This window comes from Carassius carassius, chromosome 10, assembly GCF_963082965.1.
Source record: "Carassius carassius chromosome 10, fCarCar2.1, whole genome shotgun sequence".
Classification (NCBI taxonomy): Eukaryota; Metazoa; Chordata; class Actinopteri; order Cypriniformes; family Cyprinidae; genus Carassius; species Carassius carassius.
The window spans coordinates 8,442,164-8,458,583 of NC_081764.1; the positions used below are offsets into that span (position 1 = coordinate 8,442,164).

Consider the following 16,420-nt stretch of genomic DNA (forward strand, 5'->3'; position numbering starts at 1 on the left):
TTAGTGTCATTGTGTGACATAGCTTTGAGCTCTAAGCTTTATGGATTATCTCTTGCAACTGCATTCATACAGCACAACAGAAACAGTGCCCCTATAATGTAGCATGTTGTCTGGGTTTCTCGAAAAAAATCCCTTTGATTATTGTTTTTTTTTTTTTTTTTTTTACACAATCTAATTATTTTTTGTTGTTTTAAGAGCCCCGTTTTCTCATTTTGCTAGGACCATATGATTTATTGGACCAAGTAGGCAAAAGTAAGTTTTAAGAAATAAAGACCATAACAGACCATAACTTAGGTTCGGGTACCTAGATAGTATGTTCCTTAATTTACTGTTGTCAGTACACCATGTACACTGTATGTAGTGGAAAAAGACATTTGGCAAAGTATTTCAGTAGATTTTCCTCATGAGAGATTAATATTTATTGGCATGTTTAATATACTTATTTGAGTTTTATTAATGGCATTTTTGGTTTAAATAAATGTTTCTCACTACATTTATTGGATTTGTACACTTTGAATGCAGCCCGATTTTCTAAATGGTGATGCACCATTTTCTGTTCTGTATCTATTTTATTAACTATTTAATTTTACCACTTTTTTCCTACAGTCATTTATAACCTAAATATAATTTGCATTTACATTAAACAATACTTACCTTTTTTAAATGTATCTTATGACATTTTAATAAAATGTATTTATTAAAACCAATTCTATCTTATTGTAAGGAACAATTCAAAAATGTTTTACAGAGGGCAAGTTGTATGAACGGTAACTGTAGTAAAAATTAGTAATCAGTCTATTTTTGGGGATTCAAATAACACCAATCTATGATTAAGTGACCTCAAGAAGTTACAGAAAAGAATTAGATGAGAAACCTTCAAGACTAGTCTAAGCATTTCATGCAATCCAACTATAGTACTTTGTTCACAAAATATGACATATCCGAGAGAGGCTGTTGTCGAATCGAACTCAACCAACTCGGATTCATAAATGAATCCTTCAGACAAGTTTGTGACCATACAGACCAAAATTCGTCGGAAGTCGGTTTACTTGTATTGGTTGCGATTAAATCAAACCAAATGCGTTATTTAAAGCGCAATTTCAGGGACAATTTGCATAAGTTCCTAATAGTAAAAAATTATTGTAGCGACTGACAGGAATACTTTAAGCTGTCGGGAATGCTTATCTTCCCAGAGCCCTAATTATTCATGAAGGATGTAACTCTAGTTGGAAGTATGCGCGCTCCCTCTAGCGCCGCGCGTCCCCTGTATACTTCAGCGCGCCCGCGGTCACGGCGGGTTCACTCGCTGCACGATGGCGGAGGGAGGCGGACCCGAGTCTGGTAACGCTTCGGACCCTGACGAGAAGCCGGTGATCGCACAGACACCAGTACCGTCCACGGAAAGTCAAAAGCAGAGCATCGGTACCCTACTAAAGAGGCCTCTTCGAAAGGGAGATGAGTGGTAAGAGGTTTTTATGTGAAGCCGAAGTCAAAGCAAGCTTGTCGGCATCTGTTCAGGCCTACGTTACAGACGGAGACACGGGCTGCCGGAAATCTCTAAACTAGCCGGGCTGTGGACAGCCACCTGGTCATCTAACACCCATAAACTAGAAGGCTGCTATTGTTATCGAGTTGGTGTACAGGGCACGCGTGCAATTTACTGTAATAAGGATTCAATGCTATTTATATCGGTTTAAAAACGAGGAAGCTGTTTTGTAACGTTAGCTATTTAACTGAGCATAGGTTTACCAGCCATAGCTTCCCATATCTCCCCAGTTTTTCAGATTAAATGCCAAATTAATGGAAAAATAAGACACATTCAGACACGTTAGTTGTGTAAAGGTTGGTAAATAAACTCCTTCACCTCGTCGCTTATCAGTTCTCTGATAAGCTAAGTTACATGGCAGAGTAGCGTCAGGCATATAAGGCACTTCATTAGCCAATGCTAGTTAGCCAGGCTAGTTTGCGTTTCACTGACGGGTTAAGTGTTAATTTCTGTCAGACGACAACCTTCTCTCAAACAATCAAACTAGAACTGTCAAACTAGATTTAAATAACGGCCAAACCCCTCCCTGTGAAGTTGTGACGAAGACTAAGCTACCTAAATCAGTATTACTGTGAGGCAGTGAGTGCTTTGTCATGGCTTCTGGATAACACCCAGTTACTCACAGTGTTGTTTGGCGATAGTTGTTGTTGTTTATGGAACGTATATTAAATAAACAAAAATGTATCTTAAGTTACTGGAGATTAAAAAATCCAAAATGTATACACATTATTCAGATTTTAAGCCGGTTATTATATGTAAATGTTTGGATGCCTGTCCACTTTTATTTTGAAAGCAGACTGACGAGTTAGAAAAATAGAAGCGACTCGATCGAAAGGACGGTTTTTAGGTTTCAGTAGGATTAGAAGTACTTTCAGTGTATAGACTTGTACTAAAATTATTTAATTTACCCAAACCGGTATATTGTGTTGATTTTTAAGGTCACTGTACTCTGTTTTTAAAGATTTAATGTTGGCTACATACTTTAATTACAATTTAACATTATGAAATAAACGGATCATTCACATTTCAACTTTAACCTTTTTTTTAAATGTCTTTTGTTGAATTTAAAAGGAGATGTTAGGCAGAAAGTTAAGAGGCTTACAGCTTCTGTTACCTTTCCCTTTCAATGCATTTTCCCCTAAAATGAAAGTGAACTAGAGAAAAAGTCATATGTCTGCCCCTTGGCAGAGTGGAATCCAGTGTTAACAAGCTTATGTAGTGGAACAAGGTCTTACTTTAGATTAGATTAAGATAGACTTCCTTATTGACTGTTCTATATTTGTAGATGTGTAACAACACAAAATATATTTGCTGTGCCATCATTTTAGCTCTAATATTCTAGGTTAGGAACACGTTATTTATCCTTTTCCACTGTCTTTTCATTGATCTCCACCTATTGTCTCACTTGTTTAGGTATTTGATTGACAGCCGGTGGTTCAAACAGTGGAAGAAATATGTGGGCTTTGACAGCTGGGATTTGTACAATGTTGGAGAGCACAATCTGTACCCGGGACCCATTGACAACTCTGGACTCTTTTCAGGTAATCAGTGTTGAGTGTCGTTCACATTCTCATAGATAAGTGTTGTGATTTTTTTTTTTTGCCAACAGTACAATTATTTTTGTTATAATACTAGACACATTTTTATCAGCCCTTTTAAGAATATGAATTCTTATGCAGTTATGTATGTGAATACCTTATACAATGGCTAAATAATTTTTTAAGGAGCTTACTGTGTACTTATATTTTGATATTTCAGTTTTAAAGGGATAGTTTGTCTGAAAATTTAATTTTTTTAAAATTAATTCACTCTCATGTCGTCCCAAATCCAACTTCATTTCTTCAGTGGCGCTCAAATGGAGATTTTAAACCATACACAACAAACCGAATGAATCGGGTCTTTTCATTGGTCTTTTTCTAAATGATTTGTTTGAGTTAAGTAATAATGAAATAATTTGAGTTAACAGATCACTGGAGGAGAAGATTGTCATTGCGTAACTACTTATATTGATTTTTCGCACCCAAAGATATCATGTGATTTCAGAAAACTTGAAATATAGTTGTATGGCTTTTTTATGTTGTTTGCATTCTTTTTGAAGCTTGAAATCTTCATTACCCATTTTTGTAATGACAGAAAAAAACTACAAGTGCATTCTTCAGTATCTCTCCTTTGTGTTTTATGGAAGAAAGTCAAAAAACTTGAAACAACTTGAAGGTGAATAAATGATGACCAAATTTTATTACTGAAGGAATTTTTTTTTATTTGTTTTGCACCACACAAAATCTGAGCATTGAATGGCTATTTCTTTTGGACAATATAGTGTAGTGTTATAGGGCTCTAATGTGTTTTTCTAATGGTTTTCTTCTTTTCTCTCTGTATCGTAGATCACAAGTCCCAGACATTGAAAGAGCATCTCATAGATGAGTTAGACTATGTTTTAGTTCCTACAGAGGCCTGGAATAAGCTGGTCAGCTGGTACGGCTGTCTGGAGGGTCAAAAACCCATCATCAGAAAGGTTCTACATCTTTCTTTGTGTATTGTATATTTCTTTGTAGTGTTTGATATTGTGGTAATATCTTGGTTTTCCATTTTATTTTGAGATACCTGTATTTACACATGTCTGATATACTTGAATGATTACAGGCAGGGTAATTGAGTGATATTATTGTCATTTTTGAATTGCATTGAAACTCTTACACAGTTAAATGGTTAAAGTTTAATTAATTGAGTTGGGGTGCGGACTAAAATGCTTTAAAATCCTCTAGTTTTGATTTGCTTTGTGTTAATGAGTGTTTTTTTTTTATTTTTTTATTGTTTTCCAGGTTGTTGAACATGGAATGTTTGTGAAGCACTGTAAAGTGGAAGTGTATTTGCTTGAGTTGAACCTGTGCGATAATGACAACATCGACAAAGTTGTTACCCGCCATTTCAGCAAAGCTGACACTATAGGTACGAGACTTACAAACCTTTCAAGAAAATATCAGTTTCTCTCATCAGTAGTATTGCATCACTGATTATATCCATTACCATCAATACAAGGCAGTTATTGAAAACTGTTCATTCATCATTCATTTTATTTGTTTACAGCTATTATCAGCAGCTGTGCATGTGTTTGACCTCAAATTTGACCTTGTGAACAATTATTTCATATCCATTCTTTCCCCTTTAGATACTATTGAAAAGGAAATGAGGTCTTTATTCGATATCCCATCTGAAAAGGAAACTCGACTTTGGAATAAATATATGAGTAACACTTACGAACAACTTAACAAGCTTGACAGTACCGTACAGGACGCAGGGCTTTTTCAGGGCCAGGTAAACCATTGTGCTGTATTCCATTCCAGTTATGGTTGGTGTGAGAGTCTGACTGATGATGTCATCTCATAAACTGTCAGTCTCATCTCACTCCTCAGGTTCTTGTTATAGAGAAGAAGAATGAGGATGGCACATGGCCCAGACAGACCTGCCTTTCCAAGTATGTACATGCAATTTAGGTCATTTTCAGACTTAACAAACTAGTATTAACATTGGAGCTTACTGCTTAGGTTCAGAACTGGAGGTACCTGAATTTTTTTTTCTCTGCCATTTTCTAATTATTGGGGGCTTTCTTTTAAATTGGTTACTTTGCCATTAACTCTTGTTCTTATAACACCGCTTGGATTTACCCTTACCTATTCTTTGATTTTATACCTAGGTCCAGTACTTCCACCTCTCGGAATTTTACAACCTCCCCAAAACTCTCTTCTAACTCATCTGCTACCATATCCTCCACAATAACAAATGGGGATACCAATAGCAACTCTGGCTACATGCTGAACAACAGTACTTCTGGTAACAGGTCAGATTAAATCACATAAAACAGTCCTAAATTACACCAAAGATAAACTGGTAATTTAGTTCCTTACTGGGAGAGTTTAAATGGGGAACTGAAAGAAGGTTTCGGTTCAAGGTCAGGTTTCTTGTATTCAACATTGGGTGGACCATTTGTGATGGTCTGAATTGGGGTGTTAACTAATGGTGAATGTCTTTGCTAAACCACCATACATTTTGCAGACTGGGAAGTTACAACTCCTACAGCTCCTCTTACAGTTACAGAGAATCGTCCGCTCAGGAAGGCCTCTGCGGTCTGAGCAACCTGGGCAACACCTGCTTCATGAACTCTGCTCTCCAGGTATGCAAAAGTGAATGATCATTTAAGTAGTATGTTTGAAATCTGCCCTATTTGCTAATGGGCATATGGGTATGCTGATGGGTGTCAATGAAAGAAAGATGCTTTGTGGGTTCAGACTCTGTAGTTATCACATCTAGCAGCCAAACCCTGAATTTTTGACATCTAGCAGAAAAACCCTAATTTCCTTTTCATTCTTATTGACTTCTTATTTCAGTGCCTGAGCAACACTCCCCCTCTAACGGAATATTTCTTGGAAGACCAATACGAAGCTGAGATCAACAGGGAAAATCCATTAGGGATGCGAGGGGAGATTGCAGAGGCCTATGCGGATCTGGTCAAACAGATGTGGCTTAGTCGAAGCAGTTATGTGGCGCCACGCACTTTTAAAGTGAGTGAATCTTTAGCCTACAGAGGACCCTTTTTAAGATGGACCCTTATAATTCAATCTGAATGAACGGTATCTCCTCTCTATGGTCAGACCCAGGTGGGTCGGTTTGCCCCGCAGTTCTCAGGGTACCAGCAACAAGACTCTCAGGAGCTGTTGGCCTTTCTCCTGGACGGCCTACATGAGGACCTTAACCGTGTTAAGAAGAAGCCTTATCTGGCCCTGAGAGATGCTGAGGGACGGCCTGATGAGGTAAACATTCATGTGTAAACAACATGGCATGCATTTTAGTTGGAAACAAAATACAGAAGTAGTGAAAATGATAAACCATCAGATGACGGATATTATTTCTTTTGTACCTGTGAATAAGCACTATTCTGACCACTATAACATTATAAGCATTTGGCCCTTACGTTTTAAACTGAAGAATGTTGTATCATTACTGAAGTGTTGTGGGTATCTCATTTGTCTGTAGATTGTAGCCAATGAAGCATGGGCGAATCACCGGTTGCGGAACGATTCTGTAATCGTGGACATCTTCCATGGCTTGTTCAAATCTACACTGGTTTGTCCAGAATGCTCCAAAGTTTCGGTTACCTTTGACCCCTTCTGCTACCTCACACTGCCCCTGCCCATGAAAAAGGATCGCACTATGGAGGTGTTCCTGGTCCACACTGACCCGCAGTTTAGACCCATGCAAGTAAGAACTATTTTCCCGAAAACACTCAGAGACATGGTTTAGTTCAGGAGGTGGGCTAAAAGATCCATTTGTTATCTTTCAGTATCGTGTAGTTGTTCCCAAAATGGGTGTAGTTGCAGACCTGTGCAGCGCTTTGGCCAAGCTATCTGGAGTTTCTTCAGAGAATGTAAGACTTTAATGGTTTCCCCTCATTCCCACCTAACATTCATTTTTCAATTTTTTATGTTTCTTAAAAAAATCTTTCTTTCAAAAAATGTTGTCATTTACCCACCCCCATACTGTTGTAGATGGTTGTGGCAGATGTTTACAATCACAGATTCCACAAAATCTACAAACGGGATGACGGTCTCAATCACATCTTGGAGAAGGATGACATTTTTGTGTAAGTCATTTTTAAAATTCTACCCGCATTACTGTTAATTAATCATTATTATTTAAAGAAGCTTCTTATGTTTAACAATGTGCCATTTTTATTTTATCCAAAATAAAGTAACATTGTTGAAATACTATTACTTAAATTTCAAATAACTGTTTTCCATTTTAGTATATTTTAAATGTAGTTTATTTCTTTGATGGCAAATCTGAATTTTCTGTGGCTATTAAGCCAGTCTTAATTGTCCCATGATCAGAAATCATTGTTATATGCTGATTTGGTGCTAAATTTCTAATTTACATCAATGTTGAAAGCAGTTGTGCTGTTGAATATTTTAAAGGAAACCGCAATAAATCTGTAAAAAAAAATTCAGGAATCTTTGAAAAGATTGAAATTATTATTTTTTTAAATCTCGAAAGAAAGAGAAGCATTTATGTGAAATATCAGTCTTTTGTAACATTGTAAATGTCTTTACTGTTGTTTTTTATTAATTTGATGCCTCCTTGCTAAATGAAAATATTAATTTCTTTAAAAAACAAAAAAGAAAAAAAAATCACTGACTACGAACTTCTGAACTGTAGGATATGTTTGAATTGTCTTCCATACTATAGGTTTTGCTGTTCAGCTAAGTGTTTTGTTCTAGTGAGTTGCTTTTTTCTGATTGTGTCTTTGTGGTTCAGTTATGAAGTGTTAGAGGAAGATAGTGAGAAGATGAACCTTCCAGTCTACTTCAGAGAGAGGCATTCTAAGCACAGCGGAGGCTCTTCGGGCACAATGCTCTTCGGCCAGCCTCTCCTCATCACTGTCCAGCGCCACAACCTTACCGTGGATACCCTCTATGAGCGTGTGCTGGAGAGGATCGGGTTGGTGTTGTGCTTTGGTGGTCCATCTCAATTTTACCCCAGTTCTGCCACTGCAATCTGGATTGAACTTTTATTTATGTTTTGTTTTAGGCGTTATGTTAAACGTTCACAGGGTACCATTACTGATAGTAGAGCATCTGCCTCGGCCACTTCCTCTAGCAGCAGCCAATCACCAGAATGCCTAGCTTCAGTTTCCAGTCATATCACTGGCCTGAGCGACTGCAGCAGCCCAGTTTCAGATGGAGCTTCCTGCAGCGCTGGATCCAATGACAGCAACCACTCTGGAAACTGCAACGGCCCCAATGGAATTTGTGATGGTAGGACACTCAGCCATTGGGAGCAAATGTCATAAAAGCTCCCAAATACTGCATTCATACTGTCATCCATTTCAAGTTTTTTCACATTCATCAGATACAGATCTGATCTTGTTAAATGTGTTCGTTTCAGGTGATGAGGAAGCCATGGATCACCAGGAGAGTCCAGAACCAGAGAACAGCCATTCAGACACTGTGGATGGAGAGGAGGATTCAGAACCAGAGAATGGGCCCAATAGCAGTGCTGGAAAATCTTTTACTTCTCGGCCAAAACTCTTTTCTTTCAGCATGGTCAACTCCTACGGCACAGCAAACATTAGTTCTGTCCCATTTGATGGCAATCTCCTAAAGCTCACAAGTAACTATTACCTTTTTACATTTGATGCTAAAAATGAATCAAATGAATGGGGTGGATCGTTAACTGTGACCATTATTTTCTGACTCGGACTCTTTATGATCACATGCTCTTGCCCTTCAATCAAAACTGATAGATATTTCTTTCTACAGCTCACTCTACAGTAGCCATTGATTGGGACTCGGACACAAAGAAGTTGTGCTACGATGACCAGGAGGCTGAGGTAATGCTCTGTATTCCATGAAGTGTGCAAAAGTACACTACTTTTAAAAAGTTGCATTCATTTGATCAAAAATACAGGAATAAAGGTAGTGTTGTGCAATATTATTAAATAACATATTTCTATTTTAGTATATTTTAAAATGTATTTTATTACCGTGATGCAAAGCTGAATTTTCACCAGCCATTACTCTAGACTTCAGTGTAGTGATCTTTCAGAAATCGTCGTAGTAAGCTGATTTGATGCTCAAGAAACATTTCTTATTATTATCAATTTTGAAAACAGGTGCTTAATATTTTTGTGGAAATGGTGGGTTTATTTCTATATGTAGAAAGTAAAAAGAAAAAAAACTTCAAACTTATGAACAATTTTTGTACAAATTTTAAAAATCATCTAGTTAATGTGTTAACAAGTAGATCAGTGGATGTTAAGGAAATAAAGTGTAATTAGGGTCCAGCAAGATGTGACACAATGGTCAAAAAGATGTCTATTGGGGTTTAATGGTACACAAAAATGATGGTTTGTTATGTGTTTTGAAGTCACAGTGCGGCATAATTTTGGTACAGCAGGGGGTAATTGTTTTTTATTAAACTGGTGTACTGAACAAACTGGCTTTGAATTAAAAAAATGTCTTTCAACATAGACTGCAGTTTATGGTACTTTTGTAAGTGGGGGAAGAGATTTAGATGCAAATATGTAAAAAAAAAAAAAAATGTTAAAAACTGTTCCAATTCTAATCCACTTTATTTGACATTTGTGCACATGTTCGTTGAAGTCTGTGAAGTTAAAAATAGATGAGCTTGTCATTAAAATAATACTTCTGAATTTGTAACTGTTACAGGTAAGTTTACAACCGTAAGATGTTGGTTGTGCTCTGTGGAAAATGGATCTTAAATTTATCAAACACATCTAACAGTAGGACAAGCCCACTTAAGTTTAAGTTTCAAGAACTTTATATTAAGCGTGATATTTTTTATCTTAGATTGTGCACTTATTTGGCAGCAGCTCACTCTATGTCCTTGGTTATTTTTTAGATATGTTTGCTACAGCAAAGCATATCAATATAAACAATGTTGTCCAAACTCAGTGTTTGAAATTGCATTCAGCACAAGCAATACTGAAATTTTTGGTACAAATACGTGTACCATTACACCCCTAATGTCTATTATTATTATTATCATCCTCACAAAAACTGACTAATCAGCCTTTTCTTTTAGCTGCCTGCTAAATCTCAATTAAAGACATTAATGTGAAGTCTCTCCTCAGGCCTATGACAAACATGAGAGCATGCTACATGCTCAGAAGAAGAAGACTACAGTAGCTTTACGAGAATGCATTGAGCTCTTTACTACAATGGAGACCCTAGGAGAACACGACCCCTGGTGAGGAGGATCATTACAGATTGTGACACTGATTGCCAATACTTCCAAGGTCAAGTGTTTTACAGAAGTTTTGACACATTTAGTGCGGTTTTAATGATTGCTATGCTCCTCTGAAGGTACTGCCCCACATGTAAGAAACACCAGCAGGCCACAAAGAAGTTTGACCTATGGTCTCTCCCACGAATTCTGGTCGTGCATCTGAAGCGCTTCTCATACAACCGCTGCTGGAGAGACAAGCTCGACACAGTCGTAGACTTTCCAATTAGGTACTTTAGTTATATGATATATGTGTGTGTAAATATAATATAATGTGTATTTTTATTCATATTTTTCCAAAGAACATGGGACTTGTTCCTTTCAGTAAGACGCCACAGTGTGTCCTCTTCGTGTTAAGTGCTTGTGTAAATTTCCCACCAGATGGTGCCAAAAATATTCCCTCCACACACAGTCCTTTGTCATTGTTTTGCACCCATTTGGGGATGATACATAATCTGACTTCAGGTGCACATTTGTATTCATACATCAGATTTTTTTTCATCAAATTAATTTTAGTTATAATGTCACGCATTCATTTATAGCATGCAGGTATAAATGTTGACATAATATTGACACATTTGGGCTTTTTTTTCTTGACGTTATTTGCCATGCGCATTTGGCCTTGATCCTATTTGGATTTGGGTTACCTTACTGATCAGGAAGAAGGAAAGAGTGCACAAAAGTCAGGTGCAATGCACCAGGAAGCTGAGTCATGTTTGTCTGGACAGACAAAGGTATCCATTGTTCATTGTGGTTAAAGGAGTTGACAAACCCAAAACTGTAGTCTAGTACATATGTACTGATGTCTTGATGAAAAAAATTAAAAACAATTTGATCAGCCACACTTACTGTCGGGGATTCATCTTTAGTAGTTTGTGTTTTTTATGAAATTAACTTTACAAATAAAAATGTATAAACTGTGTTAGAAAATGTGTGGAATTCTGGTGACTTCTTGTTTGGAAATGAATGTACATTTTCTCACACAGAGACTTGAACATGTCTGAGTTTGTTTGTGACCCCAAAGCTGACCCATATGTCTATGACCTGATTGCCGTTTCCAACCATTATGGAGGAATGGGTGGAGGCCACTGTAAGTCTCTCTATATTTGCACAACTCTTCCATTATGAGATGACGTCCTTACTATTCATATGTCCAGTTATATATTAACAATCATATCAGTACATAACTGGGTTGTCTCACAGGTTGTGTCAGGAGCCTTTTATTTTCCCTCTATCACCTTCACTTGTTCACCTTTGCAATCTAGTTTGGAATCTCACACTTGATGTATTACTACAGAAAGTATAACACCGAGTTGATAATTTATGTCTTTGTCATTATATTGCTTCTTGGAAACGATAGCTTGGTTTGTTTATGATTGCCAAAGTTCAATTTCATTTCCTTTTGCAGACACTGCATACGGCAAGAACAAGATGGATGGAAAATGGTATTACTTTGACGACAGCAGTGTGTCGTCTTCAACTGAGGATCAGATTGTGGTGAGGCTACCATGCTTTCCATTTTATTAAAAGATATGCCAACATTTCCATAAAGTGTTTCCTCAGTTTCTGTTGTTGTCCAATAGAAACTGGGGATTGGCAATTGCTGATTTGTACATTGACTCAGAATTGTCCTTTTTTTTTTGTTGTTCTCCGCAGACTAAAGCAGCCTATGTGCTCTTTTACCAACGCAGAGATGCAGACACGCCGTCCAAATCCACCCCCTCCGCATCACTAGGCGGAGCTCCAGAGACCCTGGATGACCACATGGACACCAACTGAGTTTCTTTAGGTCTTTCAAGGACTGGCACTGAAACAAAAACTACATAAAGATGAAATCATCAATGCACCAATGCACATCCCTGGCTACTTCAGTGACTATTAAAGGCTCACCAACAGGCCCTTTGTTTTTAGCTTTATTTAAATGTTTTCTTTCACACATGCTTCTTTATCAAGAGCCAAAAAAAATGAATATTAATAATAAAGAGAATTTTAGTTTGAAGCGTGACATGAAAGACTTTATTCTTGGACCTTGATGCCTGCTGATCATAGAAGCTCATTTCTTTTAGTCTGAAATGTGAATGGGGGAGATATGGCAATATAACCTCTCTTTGGACGACATGAATGTTAGATGAACTAGATCAGGAGAGGGGAAATGCCTAGACATAGACTATGTATGCAACATTACGCTCATCTGAAATGTTTCAATTATGCCTCTACACACTTACGTTGGAGTCTAGCTATCAGCATCTTGCAACATGTGCCTCCTGTGAAGAATAGACACTCTGTGTTTAATAACTTTAGAGTGGTGATAAGCACAGAGATTCTCTCGGAGAAGCTTGCGCTCTTATATTAAATATTGTCTCCATGTTTTGTTTATCCTATCACAAGCCACACTTTTTGTTCAAAATGTACCATACCGGAGAGTGAGACATTTCAACTTTTTTTTTTTTTTCTTTATTATGTTGATTTTTTGGGGGGCTGCTCTCTAATATATTCACACTAACAGCCTTTTATTCCCCAAAAACTGTCAAAATGGAAGCTTGCGAAAATATGTGGGATAACTTAAGTCATGGTTGTGCCCAATGCAGTTCCAAAGCATTTTATTTCAGATATGATGGTTTGTGCTTTGTAATGATCTATTTTTATTTGTTTTGTTTGTTTTTGCGGTGGATTTTTCTGCTTTCTAAATGGTTTCAGTCCAGAGTATTCGAAAGTGGTGCTAAATTTATGACCCTTGAACAGGTACAAGAACACGGCAAAGAGGAACACAAAGAATGACCGTTGTTTTAATTAAGAGCAACCTTATAGATATAAAGAATACCTTTTATCATTACCTGGAGATTTACATTGGCACATCTGCCATGTTATTAGTTGTGATATGTGTGTCAGATGGCTTTAGTAACAACTCAAAGCTCGAAAGACAAGTGCTTCATATTGCTAAGAACAAAATACAAGAAACATATTCTTTTTGTGTGTGTGTGTGGCAAAACAGCATGCAACTTTTGAATCTACAAAACTAGACTTATTTCTGGTGTTTACCTTTCTATGGTATTAGCAGTCCTTGACTGGTAAAATCACTATTGTTATTTACAGACACAAACTGATCATTGACTCAAGCTGTCCCCCTGCAGCTCCTTCATTAGTGAAACATCTATTTAATTTTTTTTTTCATAGACCTTTCTTGCATAGATGTACATAATCTGGGGCACAGTACATAGCTGCTTTGTGTTCTGCTATTTATCATGCCAACATGTGCAACACCAAATTTTGATTAAAGCCTATTTGAATTGAAAATATAATAAAATGTGGAAGCCTGGTTATAGATAATGGCTTTGTTACTGTTTTATTGTTTTTTTTATAACATTAAGAAATCAATTTGCATCAGATTATTTATGAATCTGTCATATTCTTCAGGATCAGTCAAAAGATTCCACGGAATCGTATGTATGAATGTTTACATATTATTACTATTATTATTATTTTTAAATAAAGATGTGTGCATTTATATCAAGCATCTATAAGCACTACCAGTAAAATATTTTGGAATAATTAAGATTTTAAAATAATGCTCGCCAAGCATGCATTTACTTGATAAGAAGTAAACAACAATATTGTGAAATATTACAATTAAAATAACTTTTTTTTTCTATTTCAGTATATTTATTCATATGTATAATAATTGTGTGATTTCAAAATTTACTTTTCAGCAGTCATTAATTTGGTCTTTAGTGTCACATGATGCTTCGAAAATTATTTGAATATGCTGATTTGGTGGTCTATAATTATATAATAGATGTTCCAAAATATAAGCAAATTTCGTTTTTTTGTACCTGCAGTGGGAAATTCTACTCCCGCCTCACACACCCACACTAGAGATAAGTTTCCAATGGAACTCATTAAAATAGAATGAACCTCTTCAAAGCACCTGATGATCAGTACCGTATTACACAACAGATACAACCCTTAGGGAAATGAATGAAGGCAATCTTGAAACTTGAGCAAGGAAACATTTATTGGTTCAAAATGCATGTTTTACCATCCAAGAGCTAAATGAAACTGTTCAGTTAGGACTTTTGCACGGCATCAGATGCTCCCCACAGACAAGCATGTTTACAGGAGCACCTTCATGAAGTAAAAGTCCAAACACAGCATCATCATGCACGTGAGAGCACAACCTGTCATGAAAGCCTATTGGAGATCCATATAGGGGAAGGTTTGCAATGCAGAAGCTGGATTATTACTTTATTAGCCATTTTAGTTGGCTACGCTGAGAAGTTTCTTGATGTCTCCTTCAATGTTGCTGGTCAGGTATCTCCTGCTGTAGCGTTTGAATGGCACTCCATCAGATCCAATGAGAAATTTCTCAAAATTCCAAGCGATGTCGTTTCTGCACACAGGACTCCACACAATAAATTTGGGGTCATTCATGAAGGGCATTGGCTCATCGCTCGGGAATGGAAGTTTCACCTTGAGGAAGAGGAAGAGAGGGTGAGCGGCTTTCCCGTTCACGTCAACCTTCTCCAAGAGCTGGAATTTAGGTTCAAAGCCATTGCCAGGACGGACATACTTCAAGGACAGAAGGATCTCTTCATTTGTACAGTTTTCCTAAAACAGCAAAGCAAAGAAAAATAAATAAGATAATCAAATACACATTTAAACAGTTATTCCAGTAATAATTTGCAATAACACTGATTATTATGACTTTACTGTACAATAATTAGGCAGTGATGTATGAGAGGCTCTCCTAAATTGAGAATATAGTAGATGATTGAGTAAAGGCATTGTAGATGGCTCATTATTACACTCATATATTAAAAGTCAAAATTATAAAAATAAACATATTAGAGAATCTCTTTAAAATAAACTGACTACTAAACCAAAGAAAAATACTTTTGAAAGAGTGTTGCTTAATATGTGATTACTTAATTTGAATTGATTTTGATTTGGTAAATTTTATAAACATAAAATCTAATTTCATATAACTAATTGTATATATTTTTTATAAGTGTTGATTGTTAAATATATATATATATATAAACAATATATTAATTAGAAATCCTATACTTAGTTATTTAATCAATTTGGCACTTTTCATATACATGAGAAAACTAAATTGAAAACAACTGAATTTTTCTTTGGCTATTGACTTTTACGTATACTTTTTAAACAATTCTTGATAAGAAATCTAAATTATAATTAAATATAGCTAATCTTAATCAAACATAGGATTTACTGTAAGTCATCTTACCTGATAGCCGAACTGATTGCAGGGAACTCCCAGAATCACAAGCCCTTTCTCTGAGAAGCGTTCGTGGAGCTCGTTCATCTGGGTGTAATCCCTGGTGGTCGTTCCTCAAAGAGAAGCGACATTCTCGATCAGGACCACCTTGCCCTGGAAAGAAGAAAACTTTAACTCCTCACCAGTAAGGGTTTTGGCTGTTATGTCGTAAAACGATTTTATTCCGGCCATGTTTACTCCTACACCGTTGTCTCGCAGGTAACTAAATACAGAAAATAGGAAAATTACACCTGTATAAAAGTGACAAATGTGGGCGGTGTACTATGCAGCGACCAATCACGGCAAGACATTCCACGCCTACTTTTAATACACGCCCATAAAATATCAGGGAGTATCATAGAGTTACGTTTACAGCTAAAGGTTGGGAATATTTATCTTCTTTCCTGTGGGTCTGATTACGTGCTATTTGATGTATTTCGCATTTTTAAACTCAATATAGAGAAAGAAAGATATAGACAGATATAGTTAATAGACATAAACATACAGTAAATTCCCAAAACAATTCGTACCATAATACAAAATTTTACCACGGTCCCTAGATTTTACGAAACACTGGCGCGGCAAGGATGCAGGTTGCAGCAGCAGCAGACTTGTCATTTATTTTATGCTCAAGTCTAAAATTAATCAGCATTTATTAATATAACATCTAAGTAAAAATCGTTTAAGATCAGCATTACTTGGAGTAACGTTAAGGTAAACAATTCTGACCACACCTTGTCCCAAATACGGTAATTTCGTCGAGTTAGTCGAATGTATAATTTAGTTCTTGCGTCAAA

General features: G+C 36.6%; 1 protein-coding gene and 1 pseudogene across 1 annotated transcript; one reads left to right on the plus strand and one right to left on the minus strand.

The window, feature by feature from the left end:
* Positions 1 to 1,269: 1,269 nt before the first annotated feature.
* Positions 1,270 to 12,344, plus strand: LOC132151679 (ubiquitin carboxyl-terminal hydrolase 4-like). The gene is made up of 22 exons (XM_059559970.1): positions 1,270 to 1,462; positions 2,960 to 3,087; positions 3,931 to 4,061; positions 4,369 to 4,495; positions 4,716 to 4,861; positions 4,960 to 5,021; positions 5,241 to 5,384; positions 5,600 to 5,717; positions 5,932 to 6,105; positions 6,196 to 6,354; positions 6,578 to 6,802; positions 6,885 to 6,968; positions 7,090 to 7,184; positions 7,856 to 8,038; positions 8,129 to 8,355; positions 8,486 to 8,710; positions 8,860 to 8,930; positions 10,194 to 10,309; positions 10,426 to 10,575; positions 11,332 to 11,435; positions 11,754 to 11,842; positions 12,002 to 12,344. The coding sequence occupies exons 1-22, from the start codon at positions 1,314 to 1,316 to the stop codon at positions 12,122 to 12,124; spliced, it is 3,030 nt and encodes a 1,009-aa protein (XP_059415953.1). The 5' UTR covers positions 1,270 to 1,313; the 3' UTR covers positions 12,125 to 12,344.
* A 1,995-nt stretch (positions 12,345 to 14,339) lies between these two features.
* On the minus strand, positions 14,340 to 15,860 carry LOC132151680 (glutathione peroxidase 2-like; annotated as a pseudogene).
* Positions 15,861 to 16,420: the final 560 nt, after the last annotated feature.